Below are 23,227 nucleotides of genomic sequence, written 5' to 3'. Positions count from 1 at the left end.
AAAGAGCCAAGTTAATAAATGAAAGCAAAAAAAAGGCAATCTATTCAATGGGATCACAAGAGAGAGAAAGAGATCAAGTGATCCCTAAGTCTATCTCCAGGGTGCTGACACAGGATTTGAGTTTAAGTAGAGAGCCAAAGGTATGCATAGCCAAGCTGGCTTGGTCAAAGTAGTGTCATGTCCATCATTGTCTGGGAACCAGTCTCTTAAAGTAAGGTAGTCTGACAATTGGCTAACACTGAGTTAAATCTCTCCAGAGGGGATGAAATCCCTCTTAGAGAGAAACAAGTTTCCATCTGATTGGCCTTTTGTTTCTCACAACAAGTGGTTTCTGGGAAACCACGTTTTTAGAGGTTCATTGTGTCAGTATTGTGGAAGCCAAAGGAAATGGCAGAGGCAGCTCTTTAGAATATTGTCTTCTCTGCCATGCCTGTTACAATCCAAGCTGTTCCCAATTGTAAATACATCCCTGCAGCCCTCATTCATAACTCTGTTTACTCTCCTTCCTATTGCCTTGTGCTTCATATGCTTACCTGCATGTATAATGACCTGCAGTGAGATCTGTGCTTCAAGGTAGTTGTAACCCCTTGTAGAGCAAAAAGCACAATAGTTTTTTCTTATCTCCTTCGCTTTTCCTCTTCTTTGTTTCTTCCCTCCCCTCACTCCCTCCTTCCTCCCTCCCTCCCTCCCTCCCCTCTCTCCTCGCTCCCTCCCTCCTCTCTCTCCTCACTCCCTCACTTCTTTCCCTCCCCTCACTCCTTTCCCTCCCCTCACTTCTTTCCCTCTCTTCTCCTCCCCTCCCTCCCTCCTCCTTTCTTTTCTCCCTCGCTCCTTTCTTCTCTTCCTCCTGCCCAGCTTCCCCATTTTCTCTCTCCCTCCCTCCCTTCCCTTCCCATTCCCCTTCCCTTTTATCCTTCTTTCTTCCCTCTTTCCCTCCCTTTTCCCTCCCTTTTCCCTCCCTTTTCCCTCCCCTCTTCTTCTTCCTTCACTTCTTAGATCTCTCATGTACTTCCTTCTCTCCCCTCCCCTCCCCTCCCCTCCCCCCCCCCTCCTCTCATGTCCTTGTGTTCTCAATATTTAACCATGTATTTATAGGAAAGTTAAGAAATCTATCTTTCTTCGGGAAGTAGAAGAAAACTATTGGAGCTTGGCTCTTTAACTTTAATTCCTGGTGCTATAATAGCCTCTTCTAATCTTCTATTGGTGCTTATAACCAAAACCTTTCTCCCTTTTCATTTTTAGCCTAATTTTAAGTGAAGGGAAAGGTCATTGAAGAGAAACATTTGAATCTTGAATTTCAATTCTTTCTCCTACCAGAGTGGCCCCTCCCTGACCTTCCCCTTCCTTTCCCCTCCCCAGCCCTCCCCTTCATTTCTCCATCCCCTCCCCTCCCCTTCCTTTCCCCTCCCCAGCCCTCCCCTTCATTTCTCCATCCCCTCCCCTCCTCTTCCTTTCCCCTCCCCAGCCCTCCCCTTCATTTCTCCATCCCCTCCCCTCCCCTTCCTTTCCCCTCCCCAGCCCTCCCTTTCATTTCTCCATTCCCTCCCCTACCCTTCCTTTCTCCAGCCCCATCCACTCCCCCTCCCCTCCCCCCTCCCCTCCCTCTCCTCCCCTTCCTTAGAAACAAATCAATTTGGCTGTGGTAAGTGACTATAAGTGAAAAGAATAAAGTCAGCAAACAATAAAACAAGAAGACCGTCATGTTCTTTATAATGTCAGATGATTATGTGAAGGAACCAGAAGAATTGTCCCTTGTATCCAGTAATATAAGAGAAATATCAAGTTCAAAACTCTCATTTTTAACAGTGAAAGCCTTAGAAAGGGGAAATGAGTTGTCCATGGTCACCTATGCACTCTGGCAAAAATAAAGAGAAGTGCCTGAGCTCATGCCCGTTTCCTCCCCTTGGTTACACGCACATCTTCCTGTTCACTGCAGAGTCTTGGGTTTACATTGGGAAGGTAACAGTCATCACGTTTCTGAGCTAACATGTCTAAATATTTGATTATGTTCCAACATGAGCTCACTTACAACATTACTAGAGATCTACTATACAGTCTTCTTTTATTTGACTGCAATTATTTCATAGGAGGAGTGGGAATAGGAAACTTTGTTACAGATCTGTAGGTCACAATGCTGTGAGGATATCAAGCATTCTGATATCTATTTCCTTTTCATCTTAACACGGGACCACAGGACTGTCATAGGTGCTAGAACTTCTTGCTATCTCCAAAGCCCATGATCTAACTCATTCAGATACACTCATCTTGGGAATTGTGATGTTGGTACTACATTATGGACTGGCCTGAAAAAAATGAACTCTATTAAGTTTATTGATTTATTTTCACATTTAATGCAATTGTATTAATTAGCTGTGGGTATTTCTTCCTCTTCTATATGTTTTTATAGTCTGGAAGAGTCTGGAAATACTTTTTCTATTGCTTTTATGTATTTCTAAGATGATCCATTAGACTAAGGGATGTGTGCTCTTTTTGAAAAGAATGTTTCCTAATATGTGGTGCCAACCAATTCATTTTGGCTCCATTGCACTATTGTCTCAGGCAAGGTAAGTCATCTCTTTAAGGGAATTTTATTACTTTTGAAAGAAGATGTTGAAATAGCTATGTAATTCCCCCACTAGTTCTAATATTTCATGTGTTTTATTTACTTTATTTGTTTTAATTATTTCTAATCATGTTCTCAAACACCTTTTATCTGTATGCCTTACTCACAGGTGCTTAGCTACTGGCATTCACAAGAGTTCCTCACTCACAGCCATGTCTGAGGCAACTCTGTTCTTTTAAAGTTCTCACTCCATAACATGGGATACTTGACATGAGCATGGATAGTTTTTCTTGGTCTCCTATTTTGCTGACATTTTGAGGGGTCATAAAACATTTCAATGTGAAACAGACTGAAAATGAGCATTGAACTTCTTTTAAATATTCTGACACTAGGAAAATATATAAAAGTGTCCTCAAAATGTTTATTATACTTCAACTCATTTTTATTTTTTAATATTTTTTATTAACCAGGCTTTTGTGACCTATCTGGCTCATAGCTCCTTAGAAAGTAGCTCATCCCTGGCATTGGGAGTTTTGACTCACACCCTGTGTTTTCTGAGAACCTTTTATCCATCCATGAAGAGGACAATCATTTAAATACTTAAATAAATTTTACATTGACATGGTGTCTTTTGCATAGACAAGTCCTCTATATACATGGCCTCAAAGCAGATGAGGTTTCCTGTACAAGAGGGATTAGTCTCTTTGCATGAACATGAGGGAAGGGTCCACGAGACCCTCATACCTAGCAGAGTAAATTGTGGCAACCAATGATTTCTGGGGGGGGGGGGTCATGTCTTTCAGTCTTGTGGCTACTAGTGAGTTACTCTTTCTCCATTCCATCACCTTCCACACATGGTCCTGCAGGTAACTTATTTACTTTGGTGGGGAAACAAGTAAGAAAGGTAATGAAAGTAGAATGGAGATCTAATAATAAGAAAAAAAGGTTTTAGTGAGAGGAAGAGGGGAAATATTGAGAGAAATTGGAAGAATTAGGATCAAAATGCATTGTATACATGGATGATAGTATCAATTTTTGTTCACTTTTAATAAGAAAATTAAAATAGAGAATGAAACAGTACATGTAAATTAATGTTTCTATAGATATTCCTTTTCTATCACCTTTAGCTAGAAGGTCAGCAATATTGTGACTAAAATACAGAACATCTCAGACAGATAGAAATTGTCTGCTTGCATTTCTCTTATGTGCTGTATATTTTGATTTGAACATTTTGTTGTATATTCTTTCCTCATATACTTCCAGTGAGGGAATCATTCCTCTATAATTCTGCTAGTGGCTTTGAAAATTGTGATTTTTTTCTATGTCATAATAAATCCCAAATGTGGTTTTGTAAGCTTTGATCACATATCATATTTGTGGACTGAATACAAATACCTTGTGGCAAATAGCATATTATGAATGGTTCATTCATGGGGAGTGAAATCACTGGATGCCTTCTGAGCTCAGCTCTCTTCCTCTTTGTATGTTAGCCATTGCTACAGTGACCATGTTGGCGTGAGTATGACTGGGTGACGTCTGTCTTCACCAGCATTTCTTTGCCTTCCCTTTCAGTCCTGGATCTTCTCTTTAACTATAACTCTACTGGGTCAAGCATGGCAGGGGGAGGGTAGTTAAAACTCCATAGCAACTGTAAACCGATAGACAACAGCATCCTAAGAATACTGATCTTCTATCTGCAGGGCTCATCCAAGGGATACATCCTGTTGCCCTTGGTGCTGACAAACTCAGTCTAACACGTTTTTTTAATTTTAATTTTGGTGTCTGTGTACATGTAGTATGTTTGTTTTTCTGTGTTCATGTGTGTGTGTGTAAGGTTATTGGATTCTACTGGATGATTGTAGGATTGCGTTTTGAATATCAAGAGTCTATAAATCCAATGACATTAAGATAGTGGATGGTACATCAAGAGATGTTTGGTGTGGAAAGTTCAGTTATGATAACCAAGGCAGACAAAGGAAAACACATTTTGGACAGATGAGGACTGCTACTTTTCATAATGGTGACTGAAGTATACATACAACACTGACACGGTAAAAGTCAGGTTGGGAAGCAGGCAGAATGTGTCCTGCAAAATCATACAAGATTAGGCTGGAACTTATAAATTGCATCAACCTAATATGAGAAACCAAACATAGGGAGCAGTTCCACCTTGGAGGGAAAGAGAAAAGGAGACTGGAAACCAGTTGATGTCTTACAAGTATGGGCTGGTTGGACTCCATAATTACTTGTTTCATTGTGTAGCTCAGGATAATTCTATGACTTTACAGTCTCTGTGGTTAGATATTTCAGTGACTTAGGGCACAGGCAGTTGGTATACTTTCTGCTACAGTAAAGTATATAAGCTGAAGGCCTGATTATATCCTGTCTCTCTGCTGGTACCCCAAGGGAACACTTAATGATGCTTACCTCAAGCAGAAGAATAATTAACAATAGCTATATTATACCTATTAATTTATAGTTACTGGTTGCTATAATTAATGCTATTTATGAAAATCATCATAATTATAGCACTTGACAATTTACAAAGTATGTTCCCATCCATTTTCTTATCTAATCTTGTAACACCCCTCTGGCTTAGGTAGGGCATGTGATGTACTCTTCATTTTATATAAGAAGAAACTGTGGCCCAGGGAAAAATTTAGCCAGATTCCATTATATTGTGATGCCAATTTATTGTGCCATCTATGAGTGTGTGCGTGTGTATGTGTGTATGTATATGTGTATATGTCATGTGTGTGTGTGTATAATACATTTGTCATACACATGTTTATGATAGCATTCTAGGTCTGCATTTAAGAAAAGTACATTCACCTCTTCTCAATACCTTCCATAGCAAGTGAACTGCCTTTCCTTGTAGTGCTAACACCCATTACTCAGAGCATTCACCTGAAGTTTAAACATTATAGCAGTATTTGTATTTATAATTTTAGTTTTCCAATTTATCAATGTTCTTTGGGCAAAAGATGAGCTCTCCTCTGATAGAAAAGTTAACATAATGAAAGTATCTACTCATCTATCAAAGATTAATTGACCCTAAACTTTTAGTCAGACTCTAAACTCGGGTTCTGAGAAAAAAAACACAATCTATTTATTGCACTATTCTTCTCTTGTTTTGACTGGAGGAAAGGTGTTAACAGAAATATTCCAGTTTCACAGACCAAGCCTGACATCTGGACTATCCAGCCTGATATAACTATATACTCTTCAGTAGCCCAATTCATTTTGGCTTCCATTTTAGACCGTAGTACTCACTGCTTCCTACTGTACCTCAGGTTGTTTTTACCAAAAAAAAGGGGGGAGGTAACATCACATTGTCACTGGATGGACCCTGATGAATTCATTATTCATTAATGACTCAAAAAAAAGAAAAACTACTTGTGCACTAAAATTCAGCTAAAGTTCTAGGTTAGTAGGGAGGAGCAAGTAACTAGCATCCTTTCTGTCAGGAAATTAATATGATTCTGGGGGAGGGAAGAACCATACACAGACAGGTGTTCATACAATGTTTAGATGCTGGTAATCGTGATTAGAAAAGTCAACAAAATTGGTTGAGAAGATGAGAAACACAGTGTGGGGGGGTCATAACAATCCAGAATGAGAAACTATGAGGTACCTCATGTAGATAATGAGGTACAACATTTATATACTGTAATAACAGACACATATTTAGAGAGCTTAAGAAGGAGGATGGGGCTGGAGAGATGGCTTAGTGGTTAAACACTTGCCTGTGAAGCCTAAGGACCCCAGTTCGAGGCTCGATTCCCCAGGACCCACGTTAGCCAGATGCACAAGGGGGGGGGCGCACGTGTCTGGAGTTCCTTTGCAGTGGATGGAGGCCCTGGCGTGCCCATTCTCTCTCTCTATCTGCCTCTTTTTCTCTCTGTCACTTTCAAACAAATAAATAAAAATGAACAAAAATAAATAAAATAAAGGAGGATACCACCAGGCCTAGTGGTGCATACCTTTAATTCCAGCGCTTGGCCGGCAGAGGTAGGTGGATCTCTATAAATTCCAGTCCACTCTAAGATGAATTCCAGGTCAGCCTTGGCTAGAATAAGACCCTACAAAAAAAAAGAAGATTCCACCTTGACTTAGGAAACCAAGCAGCTATCTACATTTAGCCCAAATGGGTTGATGGATAACCCTGTAGACAGCTGCTATTACCTACATGAATGGTGTAGATTTAGTTCCTTGAAGAATTAGCTCATGCTGTCTGAATTTGCAGACCACCAATATATAGATCCCATCAAGATTTAATTAACTTATAGGACTCAAAGATTTTGGCTAAAGATTTTTACTAAGAAAAATAGAACCAGTAGTCTTAATTGGCAGTGTCATTATGCATTGTGCTTCAAGTCACCTATTCACTCAAAGGACACACTTAAAGTTTATAAGATTCAATGCTAGCTTGTCAGGGAACCCTATACCTTTTTTTGGTACTGTGTATGTTTTAATTTCCTCACTAATGCTTTTTCTATACTCTTGCACATAGTAGCCTTGGTATTTGCCTAATAAAATGAAAAGATAACAGTAAGTACCCATTCTTTCTTTCCTGCAGGTGATTGCTCAAGATAAATACCTGGCTTTCTTGGATTGTATGTACTGGATCATTTATCACCTTGTTTGTTTATACATTATTTTTACTTTACCCTGTTTCCAAACACTTGGGTTACCTTTTCTTATATCTTCTTGCCTTGAACTGTAGGCAAACAGCTTGAGTTTTCCAGGTTTGCTCACCATTCTTGGGGATATTGTATGGTGGTGCAGTCACTCTCTCCTCTCCTTTCACTGACTGTGAGTGTAGAGACCAGGAGTGCTGATATCTGATGGGCACAGCTCCCATCTTCATCATCCATTCTCTGTGTATCGCTCTGGCCAGAGCCTGATGCGTCCTCTTTCTGTTTGATGTTTTACATACGTTGCTTGGACCTCCTTCTCATGCACACACCTGTTACACACGCCCTCAAGGTGATGGCACCCAACCTACCTACCCAACCAGAAGCAACTGATGGGATGAAGGGTTTGTCTTGGCTTGCAGTTGTGAGGGGAAGTTTCATCATAGGAGGTAGGGCATGGCAGGAAGAAACAACAGCGCACCCATATAGGCACATCAGCTGGGAGGAAGCAGCAAGAGTGAACTAGCTAACACTGGCAAGGGTGGCAAGGGTGACTAGACTGTAAAATCCCAAAGCCCAACTCCCAGTGACACACCTCTTCCAGAAAGCTTCCACCTCCCAAAGGCTTCATTGAAGTCAATGACCCAGTTGTCTACGCACTTTCAGGCTCTCATGCTAGCATACTGATTTGTTTTTGGTTTTTTTTTTTTTTTTGAGTCTCACACTTTACTTCTTTCCCCCTTTACTGCTCCAGTAAAACCTCCTTTTACTATGTAATTATTCCTGGATACAGAGTCACCAGTTAGCTCTTCCCCTAAAAAGAGATGGGGATATTTTCCAAAATATTACATACATTTATATATCATGTATGTATGTGTGTATATACATGTGTGTGTGTGTGAGTGTGTATGTATACACACACATATTTAGACACTTTTGAGTGAGTAAACATTTCATGTTTTCAGTTTCCTTATCTGTCAAAAGGTGTTATTTCCCTTCCATCCTACCTTATTAAGACTTTGATGAAAGATTAAAAAAAAAAAGCAACATGCAGTAAATCTTGGAAAATGGCTAATCAAAACAGGAGAAATTTGTGCTCATTTTTCTATGGAAGTTTATTTATCTTTAATGTGCACATTTTTTCTTCCATAGGGAAATCCTGGAGGCAAGACCTTGGAGGAGAGGCGTTCCAGCCTGGATGCAGAGATCGACTCCTTGACCAGTATCCTAGCCGACCTTGAGTGCAGCTCCCCTTACAAGCCTCGGCCCCCACAGGTTGGTGTTGCCCGTGGGTTTATCTCTGAGGAGCTGCTACACACCTTCATAGGCAGCTGTATCTAGTGTCAATCCAGGCCTGTCAAGGATTGGCTCATTGAGTAAATTTACATGTGATGACTGTGCTTCAGCTTCCATGAAAGATGTCTTTCTATGGAGATTTCCAGCACTTGGACAGCCAAAGATATCTTAGTTTTACCTCCAAGTTCTTTTTCAAGACCCTAAATCTTCTTAATTTGCCCCTTTAAAAATTTATTTTATTTATTGTTGTTATTGTTATTATTATTATTGGTTTTTCTTGGCAGGGTGTCACTTTATCACAGGCTGACCTGGAACTCACTACGTAGTCTCAGGCTGGTCTCAAACTCAGAGTGATCCTCCTGCCTCTGCCTCCCGACTGCTGGGCTTAACATCGTGTACACCATGACTCCTGGCCCTATATTTTATATTTGAGGCAGATTGCATTATGTAATCCATGCTGGCCTTAAAATTCTAATCCTTCACTTCCCAAGCACTAGGAATATAGGATGTTTTAGTCATGTGTCTGTCTTTTGTGGGGTAATTCCTTGAGTGGCGTATTGAGGTGGCTTCCACTTGTATTATGTTGTGAGAAGTGGTCAAAGGGACATGCCCCTTTGTGTTTTCATAGATATCTAACAGTGAAATGCCAACACTGGAGAGAATGACCGGCTTTTCCTCTCTTCTTTCTGACAGTTGTGAATAGTTTATAATGGTACCAGCACTCTGAATTTAACAATTTCTTCTTAAATTCACTGGAATTTAGTGACAGCACTGATTGTGTGGTTTTAAGTGAAATTGGTGCATTGCTAACAGTTTCTTTTGCTTTTTATGGAACTTGCTCTCCCCCAAGTTGTAGTTTATTATCTGCATTTTGGGAGCTGATATTCCATAGTTAGGGTTCATCTCCTGCCTCACTGAGTCTTGAAGGGATCATGACAAATGAATTTCAAAGCTCACAGGTTCCAAGAATACAAGCATCTGAACTCTAGATGCAAACGTGCCTTGTGTTTGACTGCTTTGCTGTTTGCTCCTCTAGCTGGTGGCATAGCTCACTCTGAGTGCCACTCTATTCTATATTTTCTCTATATGAGCAGCAGTCCTTGTATTAACAGTGGTTCCTTTAGGTAACTAAGGAGCTGTCCTGCTTCTTTGCTATCAAACATCACACCACTTAAGTGTGTGAACTTTTGTAGTGTTTTTTTTTTTTTTCTTTAGATATATCACATTACCCCATCAACACACATAATGGAGCAGTCAGCTATATTGGGACACAGGATAAGATGTACCATAGATGAGCTCTTCTGTAGATCTCTTTGCACCTGGCTCAACCAATCTTGTAAGCAGTTAAAATGTGCTTTGTTCCACTAGTCATGTGCCATGCTGCTGGAATTTACCTGGCATGTGTTCTTTATGAGAAACTGACTTGTGAATTCACATAGAAGAATGGATGTGATTTTACTGTTAGACACAAGAAGGGGGCAGACTGACGCATAATCCAGGATTCAGTATTGCCCCAGGAGAACTCTAAGCATCCAAGTTGGCTGCAAAAGCCAATGAAAGCTACAAGTAACTTTGGGATGGATTCTTTCTTACTGATAAGTGGAAACATTTCTGTGCTAGATGAAGATTATAGCTTGTCTTTTGTAGTAGGTTCTCAAGAAAGAGAAATCTAAAATTCATCCAGAACAGGAACGTAAGGAAAAAGACCAAATTGGAAATAGTGAAGAGAGAAGGGCCCATTGTCTAGAAATATTCTCCAGCAAGACATGCTTCCTTCATAACATTTGATGTTCAGCAGCTTGACAATTCTACCCAAGAAAATAAATGCCCATATCTTGTTTCTGAAGATGGTGAGGCTGCTGATTTCCCCAGGGCTCAGGTACATTGTGCTTTGATACTTCTCTGTCCTTGTTTATTGGTTTTTAAAACAATCTCAGATATTTCTTTGTCCTTGTTTGTTGGTTTTTTAAAACATTTTTTTTTGTGTGTTTTACTCCTTAATGCTTATAACTGAAGAGTGTGTATATTTGTGTGTATATGGAAAATTACACTGTGAGATTTCTCCTCAACGCACCCTTCATTCCTTAGGGCTGTGCCTACACATGCATCCCATAAACTATATTTTAATGGGTTTATTCACCAGTGATGCTATTGTTTGAACAGTTTCACTCTACATACAAACTCCTATTCACCAGTGTGTGGACAGCAGTTTACTAATTGTGAATCACTTTCCCATATAATCCCATTAGAGCAAGGTATATGCATATCCAATCAGAATACAGATGCTGTTGAGGTCAGGTTCACATTTGCCGGTAGAAATCACCCAACTCAGAGCAGCTTTTGGGGAAAAGGTTTTATTTTGGCTTACAAACTCAAGGAGAAATGCCACGATGGCAGGGGAAAACGATGGCATGAGCAGAGGGTGAACATCAAACCCTGGCCAAAATAAGGTGTACAATAGCAATAGAAGAGTGTGGCAAAACACTAACAAGGGGAAAGTGGCTATAAAATATCTATAAGCCCACCCCTAACAATATACTGCCCCCAGGAGGCGTTAATTCCCAAATCTCTATCAGCTAGGAACCTGGCATTTAGAACACCTATGTTTATGGGGGACACCTGAATCAAACCACCACAGATGCTGAGCTTATTTCTCAGACAGGGAAAGTGAGACTTAGCAGAAAAATAACCTGTCTTTTTTGACCATATATCTAGTACTGGACCTTGATTTTAGACATGAGCTTTATTTAAATTTGTAACGCCAGATTAAAGACATCAGGTTACACACACACACATGTATATATATACACCACTTATTGGCTAATGTAATTATATACTGTGAGGACAATAATCACACATTTAAAATACATGCCAAGAGAACATGATGTCTGTCCTAGACAATGTGTTGTAACTAAAAAGGCACATCAGAAGTGCTAGAACTATAGAATGTTTATATCCAACCTCTATGGTTTCTATTTTTGAGCTAAAGTGATTCTCAGTTTTCAGGTTAGTTACCTGAGTACCTGAACTAAGCTCCTAGTTCTTTGACTTCTCAATCTTCAGGTATGTGCTGTCTATTCCCCCCAATCTGTGAATCACCTTGGTAGGGCTGCTTTCACTTGTGGGTTTGGAGAAGAAAATGTATACGTGGTAGGTCTCTGCAGGAAGAGGGCCTACATAGCTCTGATCAAATCACCACTCAAAACCTATCTTAACTCTTCACAGTACACATTTTATGGAAGGGTTTTCCCCCATTTTTCTAGAGAAATACCTCCCATTCTGCATCCTCATATTATGTTTACTTATTTATCCTTGGGTTTATTGGGAATGTGGCTTAATTCTACATTTTTCTTTCATTTAGGTTATTTCATAACCTAGATTAAGATATTGGAAATATAAAGGGTATTGTCAACATAGCCTTGTTCTAGTCCAGAGAATTCTTAATCTTATAGAAGTGGTATGCACATAAATCAAGCACAGCAAAACAGACAAAGGGCTTCTGTGTGCTGTTTATGCTTTGTCTCAGTATATGTTGAAATTGTTCAGAGGTTCATTGCCAGGGTAGACCTCTTAGAGCAGGATGCCATTGTGATGCTCTGGCTGTGTCTATTTGTGGAAGGACTTCAAATTCAAGGGGCAATGTATTCAGGAATGGGAAAGTCCAGGAATTTTGAAGAGACATGCCTTGTTTGAGGAACAAATTAATCTAATAGCAGTATAAAGTGTGTGGAACAAAAAGGAGAATGAATTAAATGTACTTAACACCTAGAAACTCTTGTTGCCCTGAGGACCCAAGGCTCTCATAGTAACAATGTAGAAATTGAGTGGCCAGAACAACATTGTTTTAGGCTACTGTGGATATCGGGTAACAGCTTTATAACACTTTACCAAAGATGTATAAATAGACTCGTGATACTACATGGAGTTTTGTAGCTAAACTTCTTTCTGAGCATTTAACAACATGCTTTTGCAATAGCTTTAGCAAAACAGAAACGAGAAGACAAGAAATGGTTATGAGTTATCTTCAAACCCAAGATGAACATAATTATTAGGGTTTTTTGAACCTCACTGATCATGGAGCCAATTGCTTATTTTGCAGGTCAATTTTTTTTTTTTTCAGATTGAGAAATACCACTATTTAAGAAGGCTTACCTAATGTTTTATTAGTTTACTTTTTTTTAAAGATTCTCCCCAGAGCAGAGTGCCAGCAGGCATAGTTAAGTACTGCTGTTAGTGTATTCCCAAGTACCTGCCAGTTTTAGAACTTTCTATAAAGCATGTCTTGGTAATATCACAGAGGGTCAGATATTGCAAAAACATACCTCAAGAGTAAACAGAAAGGTGCTGGAGCAATTCCTTAGTGGTTAAGGTACTTGCCTGCAAAACCTAAGAAACCAGGTTCCATTTCCTAGTATCCACTTAAGCCAGATGCACAAGGTATCTTATGCAACTGGGGTTCATTTACAGTAGCTAGAGTCCATGACACACATGCTTTCTGACTCTGTTTCTCTCTTAATTAAAAGTAAGCAAAAAATTTATGTCAGTATCCTGTCCTTGAATTATCTATATCCCATTGATTGGGCATTCTTTGAGTACAATTATTGTCTGTACACTAATAAAGCCACACAGGGCATCACACTGAAATGCTATTTTCTTAGAATATGAGGGCAATTGTAGACTTAAGATTAATTTTATTCTACTCTTAAGGGAGACAGAGCAATAGTGTTGCTCTTCTACTGCTTAGTACAAGACAGTCTTTTGTTCACAATGAGTTTGTTCAGATTGTAAGTGACATCTAAGTCACTTGGATGGATAGTTTTTCTTGCCATAGCAATATTTTACTAAAGTTGAGAATTTCCTGATCAAGTTACTTTTGAAAAGGTCAAACAGAGTTTCACTATTTTTATTAAACTTGTGTGATACTGCATAATTACAAAGTAAGGCATGAGAGAGAAAGATTGACAGGAAGAATGGATAAAGGCAGGGAGAAAAGAAAGGAAGTAGGAGAGCCACCCCATCGTACCTCAAAAAGTCCCCGGCTGAACTTAAGAACAATTGGCGAAACAAGAAAGAGTGCGCTTTTCCTGATGAACCAGATACCAACACAAGGAGGAAGGAGATCAACACAGAGAAAAATCAACTACTACCAAATCAGAGAGCCAGAGCCCCAGAGGCCCCCAAAATCTCATCACTGAACCAGACCAAAAATGAACCCAATGTAGCTCAGGGAAATTTTGTGGAACAGGGGGCAGAAAGAATGTCAGAGCCATATGTTGGGTCATGATATGCAGAGACATTTATCTTACCCATAACTGTGGGCTAACTCCACAATGCACGATCCATATACCTCAACAAGGAGGGGCCAAGGGGAACAGTAGGTCATGGATGAGCCTAATAATGGTACCAAACTGACTGTATTTACTGAATACAAAACTATATTTTTTTTATTAACATCTTCCATGATTATAAAATATATCCCATGGTAATTCCCTCTGTCCCCACCCCCACACTTTCCCATTTGAAATTCCATTCTCCATCATATTACCTCCCCATTACATTCATTGTAATTACATATGTACAATATCAACCTATTAAGTATCCTCTTCTCTTCCTTTCTCTACCCTTTATGTCTCCTTTTTAACGTACTGGCCTCTGCTACTAAGTATTTTCATTCTCACACAGAAGCCCAGTCATCTGTAGCTAGGATCCACATATGAGAGAGAACATGTGGCACTTGGCTTTCTGGGCCTGGGTTACCTCACTTAGTATAATACTTTCCAGGTCCATCCATTTTTCTGCAAATTTTATAACTTCATTTTTCTTTACTGCTGAGTAGAACTCCATTGTATAAATGTTCCACATCTTCATTATCCACTCATCTGTTGAGGGACATCTAGGCTGGTTCCATTTCCCAGCTATTATAAATTGAGCAGCAATAAACATGGTTGAGCATGTACTTCTAAGGAAATGAGATGAGTCCTTTGGATATATGCCTAGGAGTGCTATAGCTGGGTCATATGGTAGATCAATCTCTAGCTGCTTTAGGAACCTCCACACTGTTTTCCACAATGGCTGGACCAGATTGCATTCCCACCAGCAGTGCAGAAGGGTTCCTTTTTTTCCACATCCCCGCCAACATTTATGATCATTTGTTTTCATGATGGTGGCCAATCTGACAGGAGTGAGATGGAATCTCAATGTAGTTTTAATCTGCATTTCCCTGATGACTAGTGACGTAGAACATTTTTTTAGGTGCTTATATGCCATTCGTATTTCTTCCTTTGAGAACTCTCTATTTAGCTCCTTAGCCCATTTTTTGATTGGCTTGTTTGATTCCTTATTATTTAACTTTTTGAGTTCTTTGTATATCCTAGATATTAAACCTCTATCAGATATATAGCTGGCGAAGATTTTTTCCCATTCTGTAGGTTGCCTCTTTGCTTTTTTCACTGTGTCCTTTGCGGTGCAAAATCTTTGTAATTTCATTAGGTCCCAGTGGTTAATCTGTGGTTTTATTGCCTGAGCAATTGGGGTTGTATTCAGAAAGTCCTTGCCAAGACCAATATGTTGAAGGGTTTCCCCTACTTTTTCCTCTAGCAGTTTCAGAGTTTCCGGTCTGATGTTAAGGTCTTTAATCTATTTGGACTTAATTCTTGGGCATGGCGAGAGAGAAGAATCTATTTTCATCCTTCTGCAGATATATATCCAGTTTTCAAAACACCATTTGCTGAAGAGGCTGTCTCTTCTCCAATGAGTATTTTTGGCATTTTTATCGAATATCAGGTGGCTATAGCTACTTGGGCTTACATCTGGGTCCTCTATTCTGTTCCACTGATCTACATGTCTGTTTTTGTGCCAGTACCATGCTGTTTTTGTTACTATGGCTCTGTAGTATAGGTTAAAATCAGGTATGGTGATACCACCAGCCTCTTTTTGGTTGCTCAGTATTATTTTAGATATTCGAGGTTTTTTGTGATTCCAAATGAATTTTTGGATTGTTTTTTCTATTTCCATGAAGAAAGCCTTTGGAATTTTGATAGGGATTGCATTAAATGTGTAGATTGCTTTAGGTAAGATTGCCATTTTCACAATATTGATTCTTCCAATCCAGGAACAAGGGATGTTTCTCCACTTTCTAGTGTCTTCTGCAATTTCTCACTTGAGTGTTTTAAAGTTCTCATTGTATAGATTCTTTACTTCCTTGGTTAGGTTTATTCCAAGGTACTTTATTTTTTTTGATGCAATTGTGAATGGGAGTGATTCTCTGATTTCATCCTCTGTGTGTTTGTTGTTAGCATATATGAAGGCTACTGATTTCTGTGTATTTATTTTGTATCCTGCTACATTGCGGTAGGTTTTGATCAGCTCTAACAGCTTGCTAGTAGAGTCTTTAGGGTCCCTTATGTATAGAATCATGTCATCTGCAAATAATGATAACTTGATTTCTTCCTTTCCAATTTGTATCCCTTTTATGTATGTCTCTTGCCTTATTGCTATGGCTAAGACTTCCAAAACTATAGTAAATAAAAGTGGGGACAGTGGACACACTTGTCTTGTTCCTGATTTTAGTGGAAAAGCTTCCAGTTTTTCCCCATTTAGTAATATGTTGGCTGTAGGCTTGTCATAAATAGCCTTTATTATATTGAGATATGTTCCTTCTATTCCCAGTCTCTGTAGGACTTTTATCATGAAGGGATGTTGGATTTTGTCAAATGCTTTCTCTGCGTCCAATGAGATGATCATGTGATTTTTTTCCTTCAACCCGTTTATGTAATGTATTACGTTTATAGATTTGCGTATGTTGAACAATCCCTGCATCTCTGGGATAAAGCCTACTTGGTCAGGGTGAATGATCTTTTTGATATACTCTTGTATTCTGTTTGCCAATATTTTGTTGAGAATTTTTACATCTATGTTCATGAGGGAGATTGGTCTGTAATTTTCTTTTTTTTGTTCTATCTTTGCCTGGTTTTGGTATCAGGGTGATGCTGGCCTCATAGAAGGAGTTTGGTAGAATTCCTTCTTTTTCTATTTCCTGGAAAAGCTTAAGAAGCAATGGTGTTAGCTTTTCCTTAAAAGTCTGGTAAAATTCAGCAGTGAATCCATCTGGGCCTGGGCTTTTTTTAGTTGGGAGATTATTGATAACTGTTCGGATCTCCATGTTTGTTATCGGTCTATTTAAGTGATTAATCTCACTTTGATTTAATTTAGGTAGGTCATATAGATCAAGGAAATCATCCATTTCTTTCAGATTTTCATACTTTGTGGAATATATGCTTTTATAGTATGTCCCTATGAATTTTTGAATTTCTCTGGAATCTGTTGTGATGTTATCTTGTTCATCTCTGATTTTATTAATTTGTGTCTCTTCTCTCTTTCTTTTGGTCAGACTTGCTAAGGGTTTATCAATCTTGTTTATCCTTTCAAAGAACCAACTCTTTGTTTCATTAATTCTTTGGATTCTTCTTTTTGTTTCTATTTCACTAATTTCTGCCCTAATCTTTATTATTTCTTCCCGTCTACTGATTTTTGGTTTGCCTTGTTCTTCTTTTTCCAAGGCTTTAAGGCGAAGCATTAGGTCGTTTACTTGCGACCTTTCTAATTTCTTAATATAGGCACTTAAGCCTATAAATTTACCTCTTAGAACTGCCTGCATTGTGTCCCAGAGATTTTGGTATGTTGTGTTCTCATTATCATTTGACTCTATAAATTTTTTGATTTCCTTTTTGATTTCTTCATTGACCCACTCATCATTTAGTAGTGTATTGTTTAGTTTCCATGATTTTGTGTATGCTCTATAGCCTTTCTTGCTACTGATTTGTAGTTTAATTCCATTGTGGTCAGATAGAATGCAAGGAATTATTTCAATTTTCCTGAATTTGTTAAGATTTGCTTTGTGTCCTAATATATGGTCTATTTTAGAGAATGTTCCATGTGCTGCTGAAAAGAATGTATATTCTGCAGCCATTGGATGAAATGTCCTGTATATATCTGTTAAGTCCATTCCTTCTATGACCTCATTTATTCCAGATGCCTCTCTGTTTATTTTTACCTGGGATGACCTGTCAATTGATGAGAGTGGGGTGTTAAAGTCACCCACCACCACTGTGTTTGGTGTTATCTGTGACCTTAGTTCTAATAGTGTTTGTTTGACGAATTTGGGAGCCCCCATGTTAGGTGCATATATGTTTAGGATTGTAATGTCCTCCTGTTGGAGTGTGCCCTTAATCAATATAAAGTGACCTTCCTTATCTTTCTTGACTAACGTCAGACTAAAGTCTACCCTGTCTGATATTAGGATAGCAACCCCTTCTTGTTTTCCAGGCCCATTTGCTTGAAACACTGTCTCCCAAACTTTCACCCTAAGATAATGTCTATCCTTTGTAGAAAGGTGAGTTTCTTGGAGACAACAAATTGTAGGATCCTGCTTTTTAACCCAGTCTGCAAATCTATGTCTTTTCATTGGGGCATTGAGGCTGTTGATATTAAGAGATATTATTGAAAGGTGTTTATTTATGTTTGCCATTTGTGTGTGTGTGTGTGTTTCTGGTTCTACCTGTACTCTCTTCTGTTAACTAGTATTTGAGTATTGCATGTTTTTTCTAGGTTCCTTATATGTGTGCTTTTCCTTTTCTTCAGCATGGAGAATTCTATCAAGTATTTTCTGTAGAGCTGGTTTTGTCTTCAAATACTCCTTTAACCTGCTTTTGTCATGGAATGTCTTTATTTCTCCATCTATTAGAATGGATAACTTTGCAGGATAAAGTAACCTTGGTTGACAGTTGTTATCTTTCAGAACTTGGAATATATCACTCCAAGCCCTTTTGACTTTAAAAGTTTGTGTTGAATAATCTGCTGTAATCCTGATGGGCTTGCTTTTGTAGGTAACTTGATTTTTCTCTCTAACTGCTTTCAATATTTTTTCTTTGGTGTGTGTGTTTGGAAGTTTGATTATAATATGGCGAGGAGAGGTTCTTTCTGGATTTTGTCTGGCTGGGGTTCTAAAGGCTTCCTGTATCTGTATTGGCACCTCTTTCCCAATTTGGGGGAAATATTCTTCTATGATTTTGTTGCAGATGCCTACTATGCCTTTGGATTGGAGTTCTTCTCCTTCTACTATGCCCTGAATTCTTATATTGGATCTTTTCATAGTGTCTCGTTTATCTTGAAATTCCCACTTATACTTTTCTATAAGTTTGTCTTTCTCTTTGTTGGACTGTATTAGGTCTGCCACCTGGTCTTCTAGCTTAGATATTCTGTCCTCTCCCTCATCCATCCTACTGGTGAGATTTTCTACAGAGTTTTTTATTTCATTAACTGTGTTCTTCATTGCTAGTAATTCTGACTGGTTTTTCTTTATTATTTATATTTCCTTATTGATGTCTTGTATTGCCTTCTTTATTTCATTAAATTGGTGTCCTGCATCTTCTTTGATTCCTTTGATTTCCTCTTTGATTTCTTCTTTGATTGTTTTCATGTGTTCTTTGACCTCTTTGAACATATTTATAATCATTCTTTTGAACTCTTTCTCAGGCATTTCCTCTAACTCTTTCTCACTGGAGGACATTTCTGATGCATTAATACTTTTAGGTGGATTTATATTGTCTTGCTTTTTAGTGTTTCTTGTGTTATAATGTATATATTTTTGCATCTTGGATTAAGTTAATGCTTGGATTTTCTAGATAGCTGTGTATTCTTAGCTGTATCAATTGATTTGATGTAATATATTTTCAGGGTAGGACCTTAAGGTGTTAGGTGTGGCTCTTAAGACTCTCAGAGTATCTACAAAGATGTTCTTAGGGGTTGAGTTTCCCTTCTATAGAAGTATTCTAGCAGGCTAAGTGGAATAAAATACAGGTAGATTCTAAAATTTAACTAAACACTGTACACATTCAATCAAAAACAGCCCCAAGTATGTATGCAAGAGTAGTTATTATAACGACCAGATCCTCTATCAACAAAAAGGTTAAGATTTCTGGTCTGTTGAGGGATCCAAGTCAGCTTGCAACCAAGTGAGACCCTTCCCTGGTGCAATCCCAGTTACCTTGGATGATTTTGGTCTCAGTCAAGTTACTGCCTGGGTCGTCGGGCTGCTGTTCTGATTTCTGGAGCTGGGCACTTGCTTTTCCTGTGGGGCCAACCGAGCCTGGCAAGTGTGGCCCTGCAGATCAGCTCCCCTGCTGCTGGAACTGCTGCTGCTCATGCTGCCCCTGCTGGGCTGTAGCCACTGCTGCTGAAGGTGTTGCTGCTGGACCCACCTCTGCTGCTGCTGTATTTGTCACTGCTGGAGCCACCACTGCTGCTGAAGCTGCCGCTGCTGTGTCCACTGCCGCTGCTCCCCCTGAAGCTGCTGCTGCCAAGTCTGCCGCTGCTGCCACTCCTGGGTCTGCTGCTGCTGGGGACGCTGTTACCGGTGCTGGAGCTGCTGATGTTGCTGCCGAACTCTGCTCCTGCTTGGGTCCCGCTGTCAGCCCAAGTTGGTGTGGCCGGGTCCCAGGCCGCTGCTGTGTTCGCTGGAGCTGGGCTCAGGTGGTGGGGGAGGGGAGGGAGCCGCAGCTGCTCTGGTTCTCTCGCTGCTCCACGCGTTCTTCTTCCTCGCGGTCTGCTCCTCCGTTGCTCGCTGCCGCTCTCCCTTCACGTTTCCTGAGTTGCGAAGAGCGCGGTGTGAGGGGAAGCGCCCGCACCTGGCTTTTCCTGTGGCTGGAGCCGAGTCTGGCGGCTTTCTGGTGCGCCACGGCCGTGGCAGTTGGCCGAGCTGCTGGAGATGCTTTTCCCGCTTGTGCAGGCTCTGGATGCTCTGGATCTCTTCTACTTCTCCACTGCCGCCTCAATTTCCTATACACCTCACTTTTTAGTAAAAGTGTGTATTTTGCTGAGTTTTTTTGGTCTTTTTTGCCCCCTAGGCTGCTTTGGCGTGGTACCTTCGCCGCTATCTTAACTGGAAGTCCCAAAACTATTTTTTAATTAAATAATGATAAAGGGAAAAATTCCCAAGATCAAAGCCATTCTACTTTTTAATATTTTATTTTCATTTTTTCCGAGAGAGAGAGAGAGAGAGAGAGAGAGAGAAGGGGTGGGCCAGGGCCTTCAGCCACTGCAAATGAGCTCTAGATGTGTGTGCCACCGCCACCTTGTGTATCTGGCTTATGTGGGTCCTGGGGAACAGACCTTTGATCCTTTGGCTTTGAAGACAAGTGCCTTAACTGCTAAGCAATCTCTCTAGCCCATGGTCATTCTATTTAATTCAGTTTAGAATAATGTATGTCATATTATTCTAGTACCTCGAGTAAAGAAATATTTTGTTCTCCACAATCAGTCTTAGTCTTATCCCAGGATTCAGCCTCTGTCTCCCCCTCCCTTTCTTTTGTTCATTTAAAAAAAAAAAGAGGTTTCTATTCATTAATTTTTTGTTGTTCTTATTAATATCTATGTGTATATGAGTAAATACATCTATATTACTTCTTCAGCAAAAGAAAAAAATTAAATACTTGGTCTGATTACTTACAAATAAAGAGATTTAAAAAAAAAAAGAAAGGAAGTAGGGAAGGAGAGAGCACTCCCTGTTTCTCCATGTTTGTAAGATCCTTAGAACTTACTAAGTGATAAAGTTGGTAGAACCGAGGAATTCCTTTTGTTTTAGCATTATTTTCCCTTTAACCCAGAGCTATTAACCTCTGTATAATTTCATCATTGGTAGCATTGGTTTTCAATACAGTGAGGTGGCTCTTGGTGAGTTGTATAGAAGTCACCAGGATGTCCAAGATGTGATGAGAATGCCGAACTTCCAATTCTGTTTTATCCTCTGAGGAATGGATTGAGTAGATGTTACCTATGTGATGAAGAGTGTCAATGTCCTTGATGACTGACTGATTTAGGTAGTTTCCAAGGTTGGAACATGTCCTCATGTCTGTTAGGTCGATTTCCTTAACTGCACCAGAACATTGAGCTCTGTCCAGTTCTTCATGTACCTGCACATCTGTATCCCTTACAACAGCCTTTATGACACACTAGTAAATGCACGAAGGTGTTGCCTCAAGTTCCTGAGCCATTCTAACAAGTAATGGAAACTAATAATTTGCTAGTATTCCTAATTTACAGTACTAGTCAAGTCATGGCAGAGATCTAAGTAACCTGACAGCTCACCTCTTTGCAATTGAATTCTGAAGTCTGCACAGTGTGTGGGAACTTTAGAATATTCACCTGGTGTCAGAGAATTGGCCAATGTGTGCATTTGATGACAAATTCGTCATATGGGAGTGGTATAAAGAAAAGAAAGTTTCCCTTTTTCAACTAATATGAAAACAATTGGAAATATTTGAGATGAGGATTCTGTGGGCCTACCTTGGTATTTTCAAGTTTGGTAAGCAAAAGAGCACAGTCTCTCATTTCCATGGGTAACTTCTACAGAAAGAAATTCACTGAAGGAAAAAGTCCCCACTGACAAGTGGGATTCATTTCAGTGCTGCATTTGAAAAGGTATGTATTATTGTAAGATGATGCTGGTGTTTTGAGACTTCAAGTATAAGTTGGTAGATCATAACAATAACCTATACAATTCTTCCCATTTTCTTTGGGGATTATTCACTTGTGTCTGGACTTTGCTTTGAAGAAATTGTTTTGAAGGCTTGAGTTGATCTTTTTTTACTTATAAGTGAAAATTTTCACCTTGATACTAAAACATATAAATTATTTTAACTTCTTAGCCTATTTGGGAACTGAGTAGTTAAATGTTGAATGGCCATATAGAAAGGACCTGAACTAAAGTATAGCTCTCCAACACTAAGTTTTATTCATAGAACATTAGTCTGTGGGGCAACCGGAGAAATTTTCTCAAGGGTATAGACATTGCATTGAAGACATTTTATTAGGAATTCACATGGCTGTGGAGTATGGATGTGCTAATCAGGGTGGAGTCAGTGGTGGCCTCGATCTTCTATTCTCCCATGCTCCATGTTCTAGCTTGCAAAAGCCATGAGCAGCTACAGGGGATATTAATGAGTAACTAAAATTTTAGTATTATTATTCACTACAGTGCAAACATATTGGGAGATAAAAGCTGCAACACACCGAAATGTGTCATGAGACACCCAGTGCCTGCAGACATGAGACATGATTTATATGTTAGATATGTATATATGTGTGTAGGTAGGAAGGTTGGAATATGTGTGTGTCAACTTTTGTATGTCTTCTTGAGAACTGAGGGAGGAATAGGATATTATCCTGTTGAAGAGAGAATAGGTATACCATTTGTATGCCATTTTTCTCTTGCCATATTTAATTGGGGAACTTTAGGCACATACTATTTGATGAGACATGGGTTTGAGTTGTGTTTACATTATCACTATAGCTTTCTTTAAGATTTACAGTAAAAACTGGAATATTATAGAAACATTATGTAGAAGATACTAACTTGAATGTAGTAAAATAAAATGTAAAAAATGCCCTATTTATTTTTCATTGCCTGTGTTTAGAAGATCTGTGTTATTTTGATTATGTTGTATGTGCCAAAAAACCCCAGCAGTTAAATAATAACAAGGTGGGGGGTGGACAAGTGGTTCGCTGACTCAGCTGCATGCCATGGGTTTGATGACAGTCAATTAATTTTTACATTGTGTATAATTACATCTCTGTAACATTTAAATCTCTTCTTTCTTTTTAAAGGATGATGGTTTGTGTTTATGACATATGTGACCATTGTGACCAAATAGCTATTAGACATTGTGAAGGTCAC

At 39.2% G+C, this 23,227-nt stretch overlaps 1 protein-coding gene across 2 annotated transcripts in view; it reads left to right on the top strand.

The window, feature by feature from the left end:
- Positions 1 to 23,227, top strand: part of LOC101606456 (LIM domain containing preferred translocation partner in lipoma) — a 681,167-nt gene that overhangs the window by 334,851 nt on the left and 323,089 nt on the right. For both annotated transcript variants that reach the window (XM_004654280.2, XM_045149850.1), the window contains exon 6: positions 8,353 to 8,475. In XM_004654280.2, coding sequence (XP_004654337.1) covers positions 8,353 to 8,475 — 123 coding nt within the window. The remainder of the gene's footprint in view (positions 1 to 8,352; positions 8,476 to 23,227) is intronic.

This window comes from Jaculus jaculus, chromosome 5 (genome assembly GCF_020740685.1).
Source record: "Jaculus jaculus isolate mJacJac1 chromosome 5, mJacJac1.mat.Y.cur, whole genome shotgun sequence".
NCBI lineage: Eukaryota > Metazoa > Chordata > Mammalia > Rodentia > Dipodidae > Jaculus > Jaculus jaculus.
The sequence above is the reverse complement of the archived record's forward strand: the minus strand, read 5'-3'. Positions and strand labels throughout refer to the sequence as shown.